The 19,095-nt window shown below is 40.5% G+C and overlaps 1 protein-coding gene across 2 annotated transcripts in view; it reads right to left on the reverse strand.

Moving 5' to 3' along the window:
• LOC123787606 (transmembrane 9 superfamily member 2-like) overlaps positions 1 to 19,095 on the reverse strand; it is a 71,306-nt gene that overhangs the window by 42,865 nt on the left and 9,346 nt on the right. For both annotated transcript variants that reach the window (XM_045790410.2, XM_087859403.1), the window contains exons 4-7: positions 16,166 to 16,293; positions 15,814 to 15,940; positions 7,721 to 7,848; positions 2,451 to 2,562 (exon numbers count right to left, since the gene is read on the reverse strand). In XM_045790410.2, coding sequence (XP_045646366.1) covers positions 2,451 to 2,562; positions 7,721 to 7,848; positions 15,814 to 15,940; positions 16,166 to 16,293 — 495 coding nt within the window. The remainder of the gene's footprint in view (positions 1 to 2,450; positions 2,563 to 7,720; positions 7,849 to 15,813; positions 15,941 to 16,165; positions 16,294 to 19,095) is intronic.

Raw genomic sequence — 19,095 nt, forward strand, 5'->3', positions numbered from 1 at the left:
CTATGCTCACCAAGAAACTTTCTATTTATTCTGTTCTATTTATATTCGCTTTCTCACATATTATTTTAACAGGCAGATGTGCTAAACAGCTAACATGAATGGTGTGGTCTGCTAGGCATTTCTATTTCTCCATGTAAATTAATAAATTGGTATTCCGGTTTATACATTGGATCCTTAGGAGTTTGCTTAATATGACTCAATCTTCCTTTGGTATACTCACAGAATTAAAATTCTGAAGCAAGATTTTTAAAAAATGACAAAAACCTAGAACTGCTGTGTGTGTGAGGCAACAACAGATCCTCAGGCCCAGCAACTTGTCTGGACAAGAATTCAGCAATGTGTTACCAAATATGTACAGCCTTTTACGGAAATAATCCTACTGCTGGGATTTAACTTTGGGAGATAATCACACAAGAAAAAAAGTAAGAATGTTCATTAAAGCATTGTTTATAGTGATTAAAAATTAGACATGTGGGTCATTCTTATCAGTCGTACACTAAGTAAATCAACTATGGCCTACACACTGTGTAGTAGGGGGTGTCTAGGTGGCACAGTTGGTTAAGCGTCCAACTCTTGATTTCAGCTCAGGTCATGATCTCAGGGTCATGGGATCAAGCCCCACCTGGGGCTCTGTGCTCAGCACTGAGTCTGCTTGAGACTCTTTCTCCCTCTCCCCTGCCCCTCCCGACCCTACCTCTCTCTAAAATAAAAATAAATCTTTAAAAAAAATTTTTAAATGGGGCACCTGGGTGGCTCAATCAGTGAAGTGTCTGCCTTCAACTCAGGGCATGATCTCAGGGTCCTGGGATCGAGCCTCATGTCAGGCTCCCTGCTCAGCCAGGAGTCTGCTCCTCCCTCTCCCTCTGCCTGCCTCTCTCTCTCAAACAATTAAATAAATTATTTTAAAACTTTTAAAAATAAATGTACTAAGTAGTAAGTAAAAAGAAGGATGTGACTCTATGTTTATTGACATAGAAAGATGTCCATGACATACACATGAAGTGAAAACAGCACATGTAATATCTCATTTGCATAAAATTGCATATTTTTGGTACCACATGCAGTGTGTCCCTTGTATACTCTATAGAACATTATAACCCATGAGTCCTACCATAATCTACAAACTGCCATGTATCATAATCATCTTCTGAAAATTCACAGTGCTTTTAACATAATGAGTACTCTTGATGTCATTGTTTTAACATTGTTTAATTTAGCATTATCCAAAGTAACCTCATCATAGAATCCCTTTTTCACATAACACTTTTGAAAATACAAAGCAAAAATAAATAAAACAGGGATTCCTGGCTGGCTCAGTCGTTAAATGTCCGCCTTTGGCTCAACTCGTGATCCCAGGGTCCTGGGATTGAGCCCCGCATCGGGATCCCTGCTCAGCAGGAAGCCTGCTTCTCCCTCTCCCACTCCCCCTGCTGGTGTTCCCTCTCTGTGTCTCTCTCTGTCCAGTAAATAAATAAAATCTTTAAATAAATAAACAAACAAACATGAAGCAATGAGTTTCCAGAAAAACCTTTGGGAAACATGGGCATCAGAGAGCTGATAGGTTATTCACCAGAATGTTAATAGTCAGTGTGTATATCTACCTAGCTTCCCAAAATACATACCACTTCATAAAAACAGCTACTTACAAAAGAAAAATGAAAGCTGTAGAAACAATAATGAATGCCATATGTTGGGGACCTACTGTGTGTCATGCTAAGGTCTTTACATATTCTGAAAATGAGGATGAAATGACATAAGAAAAAAAAATCGAGCCTGAGATCACATGACTTACCTAAGCTCACACCTCTAGTAAGTGGCCAAGCCTCAATTTGAACCACAGGTCAGTCTGAGCCTGATAAGGATGTTCTTTTTGGGGCGCCTGAGTGGCTCAGTTGGTTAAGCATCTGACTCTTGATTTGGGCTCAGGTCATGATCTCAGGGTCGTGGGATTGAGCCCCCACATCAGGCTCTGCACTCAGCTCGGGGTCTGCTTGAGACTCTTTCTCTCCCTCTGCCCCTGCCTCCCCTTTCTCTCTCTCAAATAAATAAAATGTCCTTTTTTTTTTAAAAGGATGCTCTTTTCACTGAATGATACTCTCTCTCTTCCACAACATACTCTTCTTTTAAGGTCCTACTTGGGCAGCCTGCCAGCCTGCCAACCCCAGGCGACACCCCTCTGCTTTCCCACATACTTCATTCAAACCTCCACATAAAATAAGAGAAAGTAAGTTATCTGACACAGTACCTGAAATGTGGGAGATTTAATACAGAATTCCTTTCACGATTGTCCTCTGACTGGTTTTAATATAAAGAACTTACCTAATTTCCTGGGCTCTTAGCTGTGTTATAAAACTTAGATGATGAAAATTAAGGCTTTACTATTAATGAAGTATCTGGTATTTATATACTTGATTTGGAACAAAAGTAAAATGATGTCATGGAATACTTACTTCAAATCTCACGGAGTAAGTGTAGGTTACACTCAAATTCTCTGTATGTTCTCTGGCAATTTCCATAGGAGGTCCACTGCAAGTTAGGTGGTTTTCATCTGAATGCTTATAGCTAAGAAAAGAGAGGGGAAAGGAAGGGAAAGGAATTTTTATGCCAAACTGCCACTGTAAATTTCCAGTTAGTGGCTATACAGGCATGTAACAGTAGCAGACTGAAAAAATATGCCTTCCGTTATATTTCATATTTAAAACTATGACTTAAAATACTTTCGCTTCTAAATGTCCCTAACGCTCAAATGAGACTCAATATATTGCCCCAAAATGCAACACAGTTACCCCCGCTTTTCCGAAGCTCACTTTATGCCACTTCGCTTTAACAAAAGACCTACATTAGTACCTGCTTTCACGAACTAACTGAAAGAAAGGCGAAGACGATTTTCACTTTTACGAAAAATCAAAAAGAGGATTCAGCATCGCTTTGGCAGGGAGCCATCATAAAGGCAGCTCGCACCACAGCAGCGGGAGTGGCACCACCCAGCCCCTGCCCCGGAAACTACACAGCATTTTCACACCAAGCCACCAACGCTTTGATGTGTCTGTGAGCATCTGTGCTTTATCTCGGTTTACTTTGTAAGATGTGTCTTCGGGTATCAGCAAAGCCTAAGAGAGGTGATTTGGGGGGTCTGGGAAGGCTCACAAATTTTTCCATATAAATTAATGGCAATTGCTTCTACACTTTGGCATTTCAGCTTCCAAAAGCTTTCATAGGAACACTCTACTTTTGGATAGCAGGGGAAAACACGTACCTAAGAACCTTCTCATAGGGCACCTGGCTGGCTCAGTCAGCAGAGCGTGCAACTCTTGATCTCAGAGTTGTAAGCTCAAGCTCCATGTTGGATGTAGAGATGACTTAAAAATAAAATCTCAAAAAAAAAAGAACCTTCTCTTTGGCTGTGGATAGATTTCTTAAAGTCCTTCTATTAGCAAATGGCTTTATTTCTCATTTTTCATCTCATCCCTCTCCACTATATTAAACAACCTATCTTGTAATCTTAGCTATAGGCTTAGAAAACCAAATAGGTGAAACAAATCATATTTATGAGCAGACAGAGATCTGAGGGCCTACTGTGTGTGAAATGCCATGCTTAGTGATGAAAGGTAGCAAGGACATAATCTATGCAAACCTTTTGTATTTGAAAAAGATGATTATAAAAAATAGAAGATGGAAAGAAAACCTAAAGAAGTGTGAAACTAAACAGGGCTGTTGAAGCTAACAACTGCCTGGTCAGGAATAGAGACTGTAATTTTACTTGAAAAATAAAAGAGGAGTAAAGGGGAGAGAGAAAAATCGAGGGGCGCCTGGCTGGCTCAGTCGTTAAGCGTCTGCCTTTGGCCCAGGGCGTGATCCCAGGGTTCTGGGATTGAGCCCCGCATTGGGCTCCCTGCTCGGCTGGGAGCCTGCTTCTTCCTCACCCACTCCCCCTGCTTGTGTTCCCTCTCTCGTTGGCTGTCTCTCTCTCTCTGTCAAATAAGTAAATAAAATCTTAAAAAAAAAAAAGAAAGAAAAGAAAAAAGAAAAATCGAAAGGAGAAACAGTGGTGCTTCCCTTTTGAATTATTTACTCAACATACAACTTATCCCTTGGTTTCTGCGTAAGGGATAATACGCAATCATTATGGGATGGTTATTTCTACATGTACATGCACAATAAAACCACTCACTCACAATTGCAGGGGTTACTGGCGTGCCCCTCTTCCTATTCATTTTTGTAACCCTAGTTTCTGGCATATGATATGCCCATACTAAGTATTTGTAGGGTGAATTCTATTTAAAGCCAAAATGTATTTTAAAACAGCTATGAATTGGGGTACCTGGGTGGCTCAATAAGTTAAGTGTCTGACTCTTGATCTCGGCTCAGGTCTTGATCTCAGAGTCGTGAGTTCAAGCCCCAAGTTGGGCTCCACACTAGGTGTGGAACCTACTTTTTAAAAAAATTAAAAAATAAAAAATAGGGGCGCCTGGGTGGCTCAGTGGTTAAGCATCTGCCTTCGGCTCAGGTCTTGATCCCAGGGTCCTGGGACTGAGCTCTGCACCGGGCTCCCTGCTCAGCGGGAAGCCTGCTTCTTCCTCTCCCACTGCCCCTGCTTGTGTTCCCTCTCTCTCTGTCAAATAAATAAATAAAATCTTAAAAAAAAATAAAATTAAATAAAATTAAAAATTAAAAATAAAATAAAACAGCTATGAACTAAAGAAATGATCACTGTTAAGGCTACCAATAAAAACATCTATAGAAAAACATTACATCACCAAATGATAACACATATCAAGGTTTACTATGTAAGTATGGGCCTTGAACCCAGCACAGGAAATACCTGCATTTCATATGAGAGAGCTCATGCAGCAAAAAGTGTATTAAGTTCTCCAATCAATGTAAAAGCCCTATTTTAAACCACTGGCCTTACATACGGGTTGCATAAGGCCTTCTAGGCCATTTTCAAAACTTGGGCCTTGGCTCTAAGTGACATGGGAATTCACTGGAAGATTCTGAGCAGAGGATTGACATGAGCTGACATTTCAAAAGGAATGCTCTGCATGCTGTATTGAGAACAGACTGCTGGAAGACAAGGAGAGGGAGACCGGCGAGGGTGTTGCCATCAGTCAGGTGAGATGGAATGATGTCTTGGACCAGATGATAGCGGTGGAGGTGATGAGAAGGGGTGGATCCTGAATGTATTTTGGGAATAGAGTCCCATGGTCTGCCAAAGGATTGGGATAGATACGGGGTATGAGTGAAAAATGATAAAGAGGAGTCAAAGGTGCTGCCACGGTCTGGGGGCCTGAGCAATTGGAAGGATGTAGTTGCCATTTGCTGAGATGGAGAAGACAACAGGAAAAACAGGTTGGAGGGAAGATTACAAGTTCATGTTTGGTCATATTAAATCTCAAATGTCAGGGCGCCTGGGTGACTCAGTGGGTTAAGCATCTGACTTTGGCTCAGGTCATGATCTCAGGGTCTTAGGGTCCAGCCCTGGGAAGGGAGCCTGCTTCTCCCTCTCCCTCTGCCCCTCCCCCCACCACTTGTGTGCTCTCCTCTTTCTCAAATAAATATTTTTTTAAAAATTTCAAATGCCTATTAGATATCCACGTGGTCATGTCAAGTAGACAGCTAGATATACAAGTTTACAGATCTAAGAGTCATTGTAGGATCTAATGCCATGAGATAGGATAAGATTACCAATGTTTAAGTATATATAAAGAAGAAAAAAAGTTCAAAGACTCAGTCCTGAGGCCCTCCAATATGAAGATATCAGAGAAATGAAAAGACTGATAAGCAACCAGTGAGACAGGAGAAAATCAGTGAAGTATGGTAATCCAAAAGCCAAATGAAGCAAGTAATTTTAGGAAAAAGAAATGATCAACTATGGTAACCGTCAGGGAAATTAGCCGGGTACGGTCCCTAATAGAAAACGCAAGACTGTAGGCCTAGAATACCATTAGGCCTAACTCACTTCTTAGGACCTTGAGCAGACTGCCTAATTCTAACAAAATGATTTATAGCACTGTCCTTGTTCTTAAGTATAAATGACCTTTACAACGATTAGATAAAAGTTTTATTGCGTGCGTACATAAACTGTTACTAGGAGCCGTGCAGAATAAATATAAGTCTAAAAAATTATTTTCTTGGCTTTTTTACTCTGGGTCTGACAATATGAGATATAACCGTAAAGCATTAGGTTTGATTTTCATAAAGATGGGACTAACTTCCTGGATGATCACACTTTATACGTTTACTACCCAATGACTTTGAATACGAGCAGCCATCCTGAGTTAGACCTCACAGTCCATCCTCCCAACATTCTACTGCCAGATATCAGAAGTGACAAACACCAAAAAAAAAAAAAAAAAAAGCATGGGTGATTGCCCTTGACAATGATTAGTACTTCCTGGCCTCTCCTGGTGGCTATGTTTATTCCCTGTTGTTCACAAATATGCCCTGATCCCTTTAATTCTTCTTGTATTTCCCACCTGCAACACCTTGTGACAATAAATAATCTTCAAAATTTCTACCATAGACATTAATTTCCAAAGACTATCCTTCCACTGAGATAAACCTGAGTTGGAAAGTACCAAAGTTCCTCACCATTTGGGGTCTGTTTAATGAAATCTATAGGCCCTTTTACCCAGAAAAATACATACCAATAAAAATTTCCAGAGTTTGATATATCAGGGACCATATTAAAAATTCCTAATTCATCCTCTCCTTTCACAGATGAGGAAATTAAGCCTATGACAGATCAAGTTAACCTACCCAGTGGTCAAAAGCTTGGCACAATACAGTCTCTAACTCTTCTTTCTCTTTGGAAATCATCTGTGCCAGACGGAACAACCTTGGCTGAAGTCAAATAGGGTGGTGGCCTTAAAAACAATGAAGTCTGATCCATTTCTACAAACTTTGGGTTGACTTACAAAATGGAACCAGGAGAGATGAGACTACAGTCCAAATTTCCTAAGTGCTTGTTCTGTTTCAGAAAACTATACCACGTGGACCTCCCTTAATATACTCCCAGAAGTTTCAAGGGATAACTTCCTTCCTCCATCTTAGTATTTCAGGTTTCATAATATTTTGCCCATAATGGACCATGATTTTATACATTGTGTGCTGTATTCCCTTCTCTGTCTTAGTTGAAAGTTCTAATTTATCCTATAGTTTCGGAGGATCTTAGTCGGAACATTCAAGGTCACCTGTCTCGTCTCTTCCATAGTGCTGATTGTCCTTTACAATTCATTAAGCACTTACTTACTAGGGACCAGCTGGATGCCTAACTATGAATTCTCTAACACCTGGGTCATCCAGGCTCTTTCTATAAACGTCCAGGGATAAAGTACTTGTTGGAGAACTCTAATCGTTAGTAGATTCTTCCTTATATTCAGCTGATATCTGCCTAACAGACTCCAGTAATAGACCTGCACTCTGAAGAAACACTAATCTAAATCTAAGCTCTTGGTCACATGGCAGCAAGAAGAGAGTTAGGATGTCCTCAATAAGTCTATTCCCTCCCAGATCTGTCGGTTCTTCCTCAACTTACATGGTATTCAAATGCTAATTATAGGTAGAAGGGAATAAATTGCCTGTTTGATTTTTTTCAAACTGTATATCTAAGGTTACCTTACACGTGTATCCTAAAAATGAAAGTTCTAGTTGAGAACTTCTACATTATGAATTAATTTTTAAATTAAGGGAGCTAATTAAAAAGATATTCTAGAATTACCTTTGGGGGTCAAGTCTAGCAGCAACCAATCTTGCAATACCCCAATTTCTTTCACTTTTCTTGTGATATGTAATAATAATATCAACGTGGTTGAAGAGGTAGAAAGTATTACTTTTGTTGAATTCAGGCTGCAAAAAGACACGGAAATTTTAAAGAAGTTTGAACTTTTCCCAGAAACTAAAAAATATAAAATCTGACAATGGAATTAAAAATGAGATCCACTATAATATTATTGGCTATGTTCCCTATGCTTTTCATCTTCATAACTTATTTATTTTATAACTGGCAGTTTGTACTTCTTAATCCCCCCTTCACCTATTTTCCCCATCCTCCATCCCCCTCCCCTCTGGCAACCACCAGTTCTCCCTCAGAACCCTCAGAAGGAACCAATGCTGCCTACACCTTGATCTTGGACTTCTAGCCTCCAGAACTATGAGACAATAAATTTGTTGGGTTTTTTTTTAAGATTTATTTATTTCAGAGAAAGAGAGAGAACATGGGGGGCAGAGGGAGAGAGAGAACCTCAAGCAGACTCCCCACTGAGCAGGGAGCCCAAAGTGGGGCTCGATCCCAGGACCCTGAGATTGTGACCTGAGCCAAAGTCAGACGCTTAACTGACTGAGCCACTCAAGCGCCTCAGACTTCTGTTGTTTTAAGCTACCCATTTTGTATTGCATTTTTAGCGCAGCCCCAGCAAATAAAGGGCTTTGCAATATAAGCGTTGAAATTAGACAGCATTTACTAGCTATATGACCACAGAGAAGTCATTTAACCTCTTTGAGCCTCAGATTCCTCTTTTTAAAACTGGGAACAATAGGGGCACCTTGCTAGCCCATTTGGTACAGCATGTAACTCCTGATCTCGGGGTCATGAGTTTGAGCCCCATGTTGGGTGTCGAGATTACTTATAAAAATATCTTTTTAACTAAAAAAAAAATGGGGACTATAATAGGATTGCTCATAGAATGGTTGAGGATGAAATAGAATAATGTATGTAAAGTATTTAGTGCAGTGCTTGGCATAGGAAGCCTTCAATAAATATTAGCTATTACATTGCCCAGGCCCTTCAATCTTCAGAAAATGAATCCAACTGAATCTTGTCAATTACCATATTGAGTAATCTACAGCATGCAGGATGCCTAGATTAAGAATTATGGCTCTGCAAATCCTAGAATTGAGGGTGATGGTCCCGGAGGAATTTTAGAGATCCTTTAGTACAATGATAATAGAGAAGAGGGGAAGAGTGATCTTACGGGGGACTATCACAGTCAGCTTGCAGTGGAGAGTAAATACTGCTCGCTGCAGGGCTGTCCATAATTGCAAAGGACTAGAAACCACCAAGACTGTCTATCAACACAGTTAAATGAAATATGGTGTAACCATATAGAGAAATAAAACGCAGCTAGCAGATTTGCATGTCCTAGTACGGAGTATACCATGTGCTGGTATTGGGCGTCCATGATATATACCAATAGAAGCAGCCCAGCGTTGTGGTTAAGGACGTGCTCTCCATAGTCAAACTGTCTAGGTTGGAAGCTAAGGTATGGCATATACTAGCCTGTGTGACCAAGTCGCTTAGCCTCTCAGTGTCTCAGTTTCCACGCCTATGATGTAGAGATCGTAACAGCACTTCTCTTCACGGGTGCTGTGAGGATTAAACCAACCCATGAAAAGCAGCTCAACCAGTCTTGGGCATAAAGTACCCAATATGAGAGGTAAAGTGGTAACAAGGCCCTGAAGGATCTGTATCCTACTTGTCTCTCCAGACTCATCTGCCGCCACAGCCTCTACTGGTAACCAGCTAAATGACTACAAAGAATTCTTTATTCTGTGCTCTCATAGCACTCAGCTCAGATCTCAGCCACTCACGGACCACATCAAATTGTAGTCAGTGTATTTCCATGTTTACAACCCCTAGTCAGTTGTGTTCCCCAGTAGATCACAAGGCTAGGAACTTAGCTTCATTCATTCATTTATTCATTCATTCATTCATTCAGCAAATATTTTTGAACATCTATTATGTGCCAGGCACTTCTTCTTAACTATGCCCTAAGAGCTAACATCCTACAGGAGCTGAAATAATACAAGAGGTAGTTTCGTACGTTGCAGAGAGAACAGAATTTGAACCAAAAAACATTGGGATGGGGCGCCTGGGTGGCTCAGCTGGTGAAACATCTGCCTTTGGCTCGGGTCATGATCCTGGAGTCCTGGAATCGAGTTCCGCAGGGAGCCTGCTTCTCCCTCTGCCTCTGTCTCTCATGAATAAATAAATAAAATCTTTAAAAAAAAAAACCACTGGGATGCACTTCAGATTTTGCCACATATAATCTTTTGTACATCAGTCTTTCTTGGCCTTAGTTTACTTAAAATGGGGATACCATCACTTACTGCATAGAATTGTTAAGTGGATGAAGTGAGAAATTACAGAGAAAGAACCGGCATGGCACCTGGCACAGAATAAGGAGATCATTAAATGTTAGTTTCCTTCCCACTAGATGTTAAAATTGTGCTTGAAAACTTCAACTAGATTTCCAATTCCAATCCAATTTGGGCTAAATCTCCAGCTGAAAACTACAAATGGTAAATATAACAAATACCTTCATAAAAGCAACACGAACATAGAATGTACAACACCAAAAGTAAACCCTAATGGAAACTACAGACATTGGGTGTCAATGTAGGTTCATCAGTTGTATAAAATGTACCACTCTGGGGCGCCTGGCTGGCTCAGTTGGTACAGCACGTGACTCTCAATCTTGGGGTTGTAAGTTCAAGCCCCATGTTGGGTGTAGAGAGGACTTAAAAATAAAATCTTTTTAGGGGCTCCTGGGTGATTCAGTCATTTGTCTGACTCTTGGTTTTGGCTCACCCCATCAGAAGTGGATTTAAAAGTAACTACAATTACTATACTTTAAAGAAGTAAAATACAAGCATGACAGCATGTGCATGAAATAGAAAAATATAAAATAGTGACTTAGCAAATTTGTTTTCTTTTTTTTTCAAGTTTTATTTGAAGTCTAGTTAGTTAACACACAGGGCAATATTGGTTTCAGGAGTAGAATCTAGTGATTCATCTCTTACGTACAACACCCAATGCTCATCACAAAACATGCCCTCAATGCCTATGTTTATAAAAGAAGAAACAAGGGCACCTGGGTGGCTCAGCGGGTTAAGCGTCTGCCTTCAGCTCAGGTCATGATCTCAGGGTCCTGGGATCGAGCCCCACATTGGACTCCCTGCTGAGCCCTGAGAAGCCCTGCTTCTCCCTCTCCCTCTGGCTCCACTCCCCCTGCTTGTGCTCTCTCTCTCCGTCAAATAAATGAATAAAATCTTTTTAAAAAAATAAGAGAAGAAACAAGTGAAGAAGAAAATTTACAGACTAGGAGATAGGCCAGAACACAGCACAGAAAAAAAAAAAAAAGGAAAATACAGAAGGGAGGTTAAGAGGCATGGAAGAGAAAATAAAAACATTTAACACAGCTTTAATTGGAGTCTGAAAAGGAAATAAGAAAGTATCTGACAATGGCTGAAAATTCCAGAACTGGTAAGAGGCACCAATACAAGAAACTCCAAAAATTACAAAGAAGATTAGAAACAAAGCAAAACAAAAATCTATAACTACACACATAATCATGAAGTTGCATGAGACCCTCTAAAGAAAGAGGTGAAATCTAAAGATTTCATTTCATAGAATCTAAAATGCCACCAATTCTAAAACATTATTTGAGGGGCACCTGGGTGGCACAGTCAGTTAAACATCTGACTCTTGGTTTCAGCTTGGATCGTGGGATCGAGCCTCGTGTTGGGGGCTCCATGCTCAGCGTAGAATCTGCTTGGAGCTCTCTCCTTCTGCCCCTCCCCCCCCACATTCTCTCTCTCTCTCTCTATCTCTCTCAAATAAATGTTTTTTAAAAACATGATTTTATGTGCGGCTAAGAAAAAACATTGTCAATTAAACTTTGACAAGCCATCATCTGAAAGGGACATATCCTGATTTCATAAATGTTAAAGCATGGGAAAATATGAGTTTTAGAATCAATAAAATGTGGAATATAAAAATAATAAAGCATAAAATAACAGAAGTGAGACCAAATGTCATATCAGTAATTGTAAATGGGCTTAACTCACCTATTAAGAGGAAAAGGGCTTTCAGAAGATAGCACAAATTCAAATTCAACAATTTGTTGTATACAAATTCAACAATATGTTGTATAAAGAGATACATCTAAAACAAAGAGGTTCTGAAAAGTTAAGAAGGGACAGGCAAAGTTACACCAAGGGAATGTAGGCAAAAAAAAAAAAGCAAAGGAGTTGGACTTCCTCCTCCTGACACGATAATAATGCAAGACCAGATGTATCCTTTCACTTTAAATAACCAAAAAAATGGGAAAAATATATGAAGACAACATTTTTTAGACCTCAGACAACAAAGCACTTTAAGAGACTGATCACTGGGGCACCTGGGTAACTCTTGATTTCTGCTCACGTCATGATCTCGGGGTCCCGGGATCGAGCCCCAAATTGGGCTCCGTACTCAGTGGGGAGTCTGCTTGGGATTCTCTCTCCCTTTCCCTCTGCCCCTCCTCTCTCTCTTTCTGCTCTCTCTCTCAAATGAATAAATAAATCTTTTTTTTTAAAAAAGAGACTGATCACCAGGAGAAAGGCAACAAATAAGGTGAGCTCTGCTATTGCTGCAAGCTTACTTCCCAGGGAGAATTTCCAGGCTGTGGTGCAAGGAAAGGGTACCCAAGCAGAGCCCTGCAGTCTCCCGGAATTGAGGAGACCAAGTTCACAGTCCAGGGATGGCCAGGGGCTAGATGGTGTGGGGCAGAATACCAGAGAGAAGAGAGCCACACCGAGACTTCCGGAGCTATGCAGAAGACTGTCATCATGGTACTCATCGGTATATGCGCACGAAGTGTGTCACTCATTGACTTCTTGCCTCTCATCTCCAAATTCATTCCTTTTGGCCTCTATGAAAATTATCTAGGCCCTTTAAAAATTTTTCCTTTGCGGGTGCCTGGGTGGCTCCGCTGGCTTAGGTCATGATCTCAGGGTCCTGGGATCAAGTCCTGCATCAGGCTCCCTGCTCAGTGGGGAGTCTGCTTCTCCCTCTCTCTCTGCCTGCTGCTCCCCCTGCTTGGGCACTCTCTCTCTCTCAAATAAATAAATAAAATCTTTTTTTTTTAATTGTTTTCCTTTGCAAGAAGGCATTGAATGAAGTGTAGCCAGTAGAGGGCGCCAGACAGACATTACCAGGGAGAAGAGTTTTGTTTTTCTGGTTGAGGGGAGCTCACTCCACACGCCCCTGTTTCTCTAGTGGACACAACCTCCGAAGAATTAACGGATCCGTGTGTCACAACAAAAAGAGAGACAAAAAGACATTAGGGTCGGGGAGGGAGAGAGGGACGAATAGGCAGAAGGCGGAACACGAAGATTTGTAGGGCAGTATGACTACTCAGTATAATACCATAGCTGTAGGTACATGTCATTATATATTTGTCCAAACCCATAAAATGTACAACCCCGGGAGTGAACCCTACTAAAAACTATGCTCTCTGGGTGATAATGGCGTATGAATGTAGGTTTATCAGTTGTAAGAAATGTACCACACTCTGGTGAGTGATGTTGATCATGAGGGACGCTATGCACGTGTGGGCGCAAGGCGTCCGTGGGAAATCTCTGTACCTGCCTCTCAACTTTTCTTTGAACCTAAAACGGATCTAAATAATAAATCTGTTTTGGGGAAGCCTGGGTGGAACAGTCGGTTAAGTGTCCGACTCTTGGTTTCGGCGCATGGTCTTAGGATCGAGCCCAGCGTCAGGCTCCACACTCAGCAGAGTCAGCTTGTTCCCCCCCCCCCCCATGCCCCCTCTTCTCTCTTTCTCAAATAAATACATAAAATCTTAAAAACAAAAATAATAATAAATCCATCTGTTAAAAAGGAGACATCATTTGCCTCTTGATAAAAGAACACACCACTACCTTATCTTGCCAAAGAGATCAAACCTGAATCTGATCAAGCCACTGGATCCGTCTGCCGGTTTTGCAAGAAACGAAAGAGAACATGCAGCACCGTTTGGATGAATGATACAGGGACAGACAAATGGATAGACATGTGATAAATCAAATATTTTAAAATGCTCATTGGGGGCACCTGGCTGGCTCAGTTGGAAGAGCATGCAACTCTTGATCTTGGGGTCATGAATTTGAGCCCCATGTTGGGTGTACAGATTACTTAAATAAATAGAACTCTAAAAAAATTAAAATGCTCACGGTAGTATCTAGGTGCTGGGTATAGGAGTGTTCACTATATAATGAATTAAGCTTTTCTATGGGTTTGAAATTGCTCATAATAAAAGATTTTTAAAAAGATATATAGGGGTGCCTGTGTGGTCGGTTGGTGAAGCATCTGCCTTCAGCTCAGGTCATAATCCCAGGGTCCTGGGATGGAGCCCCATGTCAGGCTCCCTGCTCAGCAAGGAATCTGCTTCTCCCTCTCCCTCTGCCCCTTCCCGTGTTCCTGCGTGCTCTCTCTCAAATAAATAAAATCTTAAGAAAAGAAGAAAACAGCTATTAAAAACAAAAAATAAATGTTCACTGCAGCATTAAATAACAAAAATTTTAAACACCTAATTATGATGAAGTGGATAAAAAATTATGTTCCAGGGGCTGGCTCAGTTGGAAGAGACTCTGACTCTTGATCTCAGGGTCATGAGTTTGAGCCCCACACTGGGTGTAGAGATGACTCAAGTAAATAAAAACTTTAAAAAACAATCTTTACAAAAAAGGGGGAAAATGGGGCTCCTAGCTGCCTCAGTTGGTAGAACATAATGACTTTTGATCTCAGGGTTGCAAGTTCGAGCCCCACATTGGGTGTAGAGATTACTTAAAAATAAAAAGCTTTAAAAAAAATTTAGGGGCACCTGGCTGGCTCAGTCAGAAGCACATGTGACTCTTGATCTCAGGGTCCTGAGTTCAAGCCCCAAGGTAGGTGTAGAGATTACTGAAACTAAATAAACTCAAAAAAATTTAATAATATAGGTGCCTCAGATTTGACAAAAATCACCAAGATGGTGCATCAATGACTGAAATTTAAGCACTGCCTTTTCTCTGGAAAGAAACAGTTAAGAATACCATCAGTTAGACAAGCAAGCCAGAAACTAGGCAGTCACCCTATACTCTTCTTTCCCCTTTGTCCCCAACGCTGACCCATGTCAAGTCACCACACAGAAAACAGACTGAAAGCAGTGCTGCCCTGGCTGAGCTCTTTCATGGCCATTCAGCCTCTAAGTCATCCTCCATGGCAGCCCTAAGACACTCCTGTTAGTCTAGGGCCCAGTAGGAGACTGACTGAGAACCACAAGGCAGAACGGTGTGATTGGGACTACCAAGCTAAAAAGATCTGAGTTGGAGTCCTACTTCAACCACTTAACTAGCTGCATGCCTCTAGTCATGTCACAACCTCTCGGAGACAGAGTTTCATCACCTGTAAAACGGCAGCAGGAGATCCTAGCAACAGGGCTAGTCTAAGGATGAAATTAATCACTGTATAAAGTAATATACCATTGCTCCCGGCACATAAGAGTCATTCAATACGATTTTTCTTACCATTGCACACAGGACCTCCCTCCATGACCTGGCTTCTGCCTACCCCCATTTTTGCTTCATCTCTAGCTGTACCTCCCAAACCCCAAAACTTATGCCCACAGATATGCTCGACTCCTCACAGTCCCCCAATCATAGCATCCTGTTTCAGACTTCCAAGCTCTCGATCACACTGATCTCTCTACTAGAAATGCTCACCCACCCATTTATTTCACAAATACTTTTTCATTCCCTCCATTATATCCTCCTTGTCCCTTAATCTCGTATCATAGGACATTTTAGTGTATTGATTTCTCTATAGGGCTATCTCCTTACTCGGGACTGAACTTCCAGAGGACAGAGACCATATCTACTTGAGTTTGTATTCCCAACACCAAGCCCAAAACCTAGGAGATGGTAGGTGTCCCATTAATGTTTGCTAAGTGACTATAATAGAAAACAAATTATAAGCAACTTATATTTCTGTAGTAAGTTCTCAACACTTACGCGGATAGCACAAGCATCTTTTGCTATGCCGTTTTTGGTAATAAAACATCCTATCGGAAATCCTGGTGTGCAGTACTTTCCATCCTCGATAATGTGACACCATATTACTGGCATATTATCAATAATCCTAAATATAAATATTTAAAAATTAAAAGATTTAAAAATAAAAACAAGCATTTCACACCAAGCAATACCAACATCATCTTGCATATATTTAAGTTCAAATTTTTAATCGAAGTCACAAAAATAGTATACAATGTCAAGTATCTGTAAAAATTACTTTTTTAAAAAACTACTTCTGAAAGGACTTAAAAAATTGAGTCATGTTATCTCAGTGTTGTCTCAAACCTACCAATGATGTTGATAATTTAGTTGTATTCCTTTCTTCAAAAAAGCCAGCTTTCTCTTGTGGTCATCATTTTCACTATCGTAGGATTTTACACAAACTTTTTTACATGTTTCTGTTTTGTTGAAAGAAAACTGTTAAGAAAGAATTAAAATAGTAAGAGATTTGACTAAATCTTATAAAACGAGTGTCACAAAATAAGCACTTTACCTTACAGATAAGACATTTCCTCAGAGACTGCCATCTTCCTCAACATCATCTCCTTTGAGTTTCAATTCATACCTGAAATGATTACACTACACACACAGACACACACGCATGCACGGACGCACAATCACACACAATATGCTTTCACCAGTAAGCAGAAGAATTTGCCTTCTTCGGTAACATACAAGGTGGGATATAATGTCCACTGTAGCTTCCTAAAAACCATCCTGATATAGAACCCTTCACTTAAAAGTGGTAACAAAATTGACTGTAGTCACACAATGCTCCGAATATACTTAAAAAAAAAAAAAAACCATTAAATCGGATACTTCAAGGGGCGCCTGGCTGGCTCAGTCAATACAGCATGTAACTCGATCTCCGGGCTGTGAGTTCAAGCCCCACCTTGGATGTAGAGCGTACTTAAAAAAATTGGACACTTTAAGTGGGTGAATTATTTGGTATGTGAATATCTCTCAATAAAGCTGTTAACAAAAAAGTGATAATAAAATATTTGACACTTTTAATATGAAACCTCTTATTTACAAAGTCTAGCTATCAGGGATTATCAAGGTAAAGTACCAGTGTTACTAACCAGGAAATAATGAGCAAAAATAAACTATGAAAAAGAGTTCTAGTTACCGCCTCATATCCTGAAATCATACAAATATTAACCAAAAAGTTCCCTATTGGCAGCTGAGAAGAACACTGTCGGCTTGCTTTCTTTTCTTTTTCTTTCTTTCTTTCTTTCTTTCTTTCTTTCTTTCTTTCTTTCTAATACTGCCATGTTCTTCAATTCCAAGGGACAGCATTTCTTGAAAAAGTTCACTTTTCTGTTAGGACAGTGGTACTCCACAGAGATATTTTGTGCAACTCTAATCATCGAAAAGCTAATCCCGACACACAGCCCAGAGAAATAGATCAACAGAAAGCCCAGAATAGATCTGTACAACTCTGTCCATGTGATTTTTGACAAAGGTGCAAAAGCAACTCAGTGGAGGAAAGACAGTCTTTTCAACAGACTGTGCTGAAGCAACTGGACATCCACAGGCCAAAAAAAAAAAAAAAAAAAAAAAACCCGAAAAGCAAAAACAAAAAAATCCTGTAATTTCAATCCAAACGTCAGACCTTATACAAAAGAACTCAAAAGCGACCACGGACTTAAATATATAAAGTAATTATATACGTTTTAGAAGAAACCCTAAAAGAAAATCTTCAAGACCTAAGGGCTATGTCATGTCTCCTTAGACTTGACACCAAAAACACAATCCATAAAAAAGAAATTTGATTATTGGACCCCCTAAAAACTATTTGCTCTGTGAAAGACTCTGTTAAGAAGATGAAAACACGGGGGCGCCTGGCTTGCTCAGTTGGTAGAGCACGCTACTCTCGATCTCGGAGTCATGAGTTTGAGCCCCACATTGGGTATAGAGATTATTTAAAAATAAACCCTTTAAGAAAAAGATGATGAAAACAAAAGCTATAGACTGGAAAAAAAAACTGTTTGCAAACTACTGTTGCAACAAAGGAATCACACCTAGAATATATAAGGAATTCTGAAAACTCAATAGTAGAGGAATAAACAATCCAAATAGAAAATGGGTAAAAGAGCAGACAGGGGCGCCTGGGTGGCTCAGTCTGTGAAGTGTCTGCCTTCGGCTCAGGTCATGATCCCAAGGTCGTGGAATGGAACCCCGCATCGGGCTCCCTGCTCAGGGGGAAGTCTGCTTCTCCCTCTCCTGCTGCTCACTCTCTCTCTCTGTGTCAAATAAATGAGTAAAAATCTTTTTTAAAAAGTTTTAAAAGAAGCTAATGCCCGATGTTTTCACAAGTGTATACATAAATTGAAATTGAGCAAACTACATGCTTTTTAAAAAAGTTTTATTTAGGGGCACCTGGGTGGCACAGCGGTTAAGCGTCTGCCTTCGGCTCAGGGCGTGATCCCGGCGTTCTGGGATCAAGCCCCACATCGGGCTCCTCTGCTATGAGCCTGCTTCTTCCTCTCCCACCCCCCCTGCTTGTGTTCCCTCTCTCGCTGGCTGTCTCTATCCTGTCGAATAAATAAATAAAATCTTTTAAAAAAAAGTTTTATTTAAGTGATCTCTACACCCCATGTGGGACTCAAACTCACGACCCTGAGACCAAGAGTTGCATGCTCTTCCGACTGAGCCAGCCAGCAGCCCCCAAACTATACACTTCTCAAGATGTGCAGTTCATTGTACTTCAAGCAGACTTCAATGAACTTGGAAAAAAGAAGGAAAAAAGTTAATGCCTTCATAATCGTAACTGCTTATGAAAACATCCTTACTTACCATTATCTATCAAGATATTGAAGGCGAAATCAATAGACAATGACAGTCGAATGACATCTGCTTATACCACCCTACCCGAAATACGCAGGGACAATAAAGTAAACTTTTTTTTCTTTACAAAGCAAAAATAAAATTTGAAAGGCAAACTCTGTGTGTGTAACTACTACGTACTACAGATAGCTCAAGAAGCACATACTCATGCATTCTTCTGGCAACACCACATCCTATCTCCTTTCCTTTTGCTCTCCGGCCTTTTAAAACAGACTCTTTGCTGTAAGTAGCCAATTTCGAAAAGATTCCATTTAAAATAATAGTAAATAAGGGGCGCCTGGGTGGCACAGCGGTTAAGCGTCTGCCTTCGGCTCAGGGCGTGATCCCGGCGTTCTGGGATCGAGCCCCACATCAGGCTCCTCCACTGGG

The sequence above is a fragment of the Ursus americanus genome, chromosome X (genome assembly GCF_024610735.1).
Source record: "Ursus americanus isolate L20-20 chromosome X, mUrsAme1.1.p, whole genome shotgun sequence".
In the NCBI taxonomy this organism is placed as follows: domain Eukaryota; kingdom Metazoa; phylum Chordata; class Mammalia; order Carnivora; family Ursidae; genus Ursus; species Ursus americanus.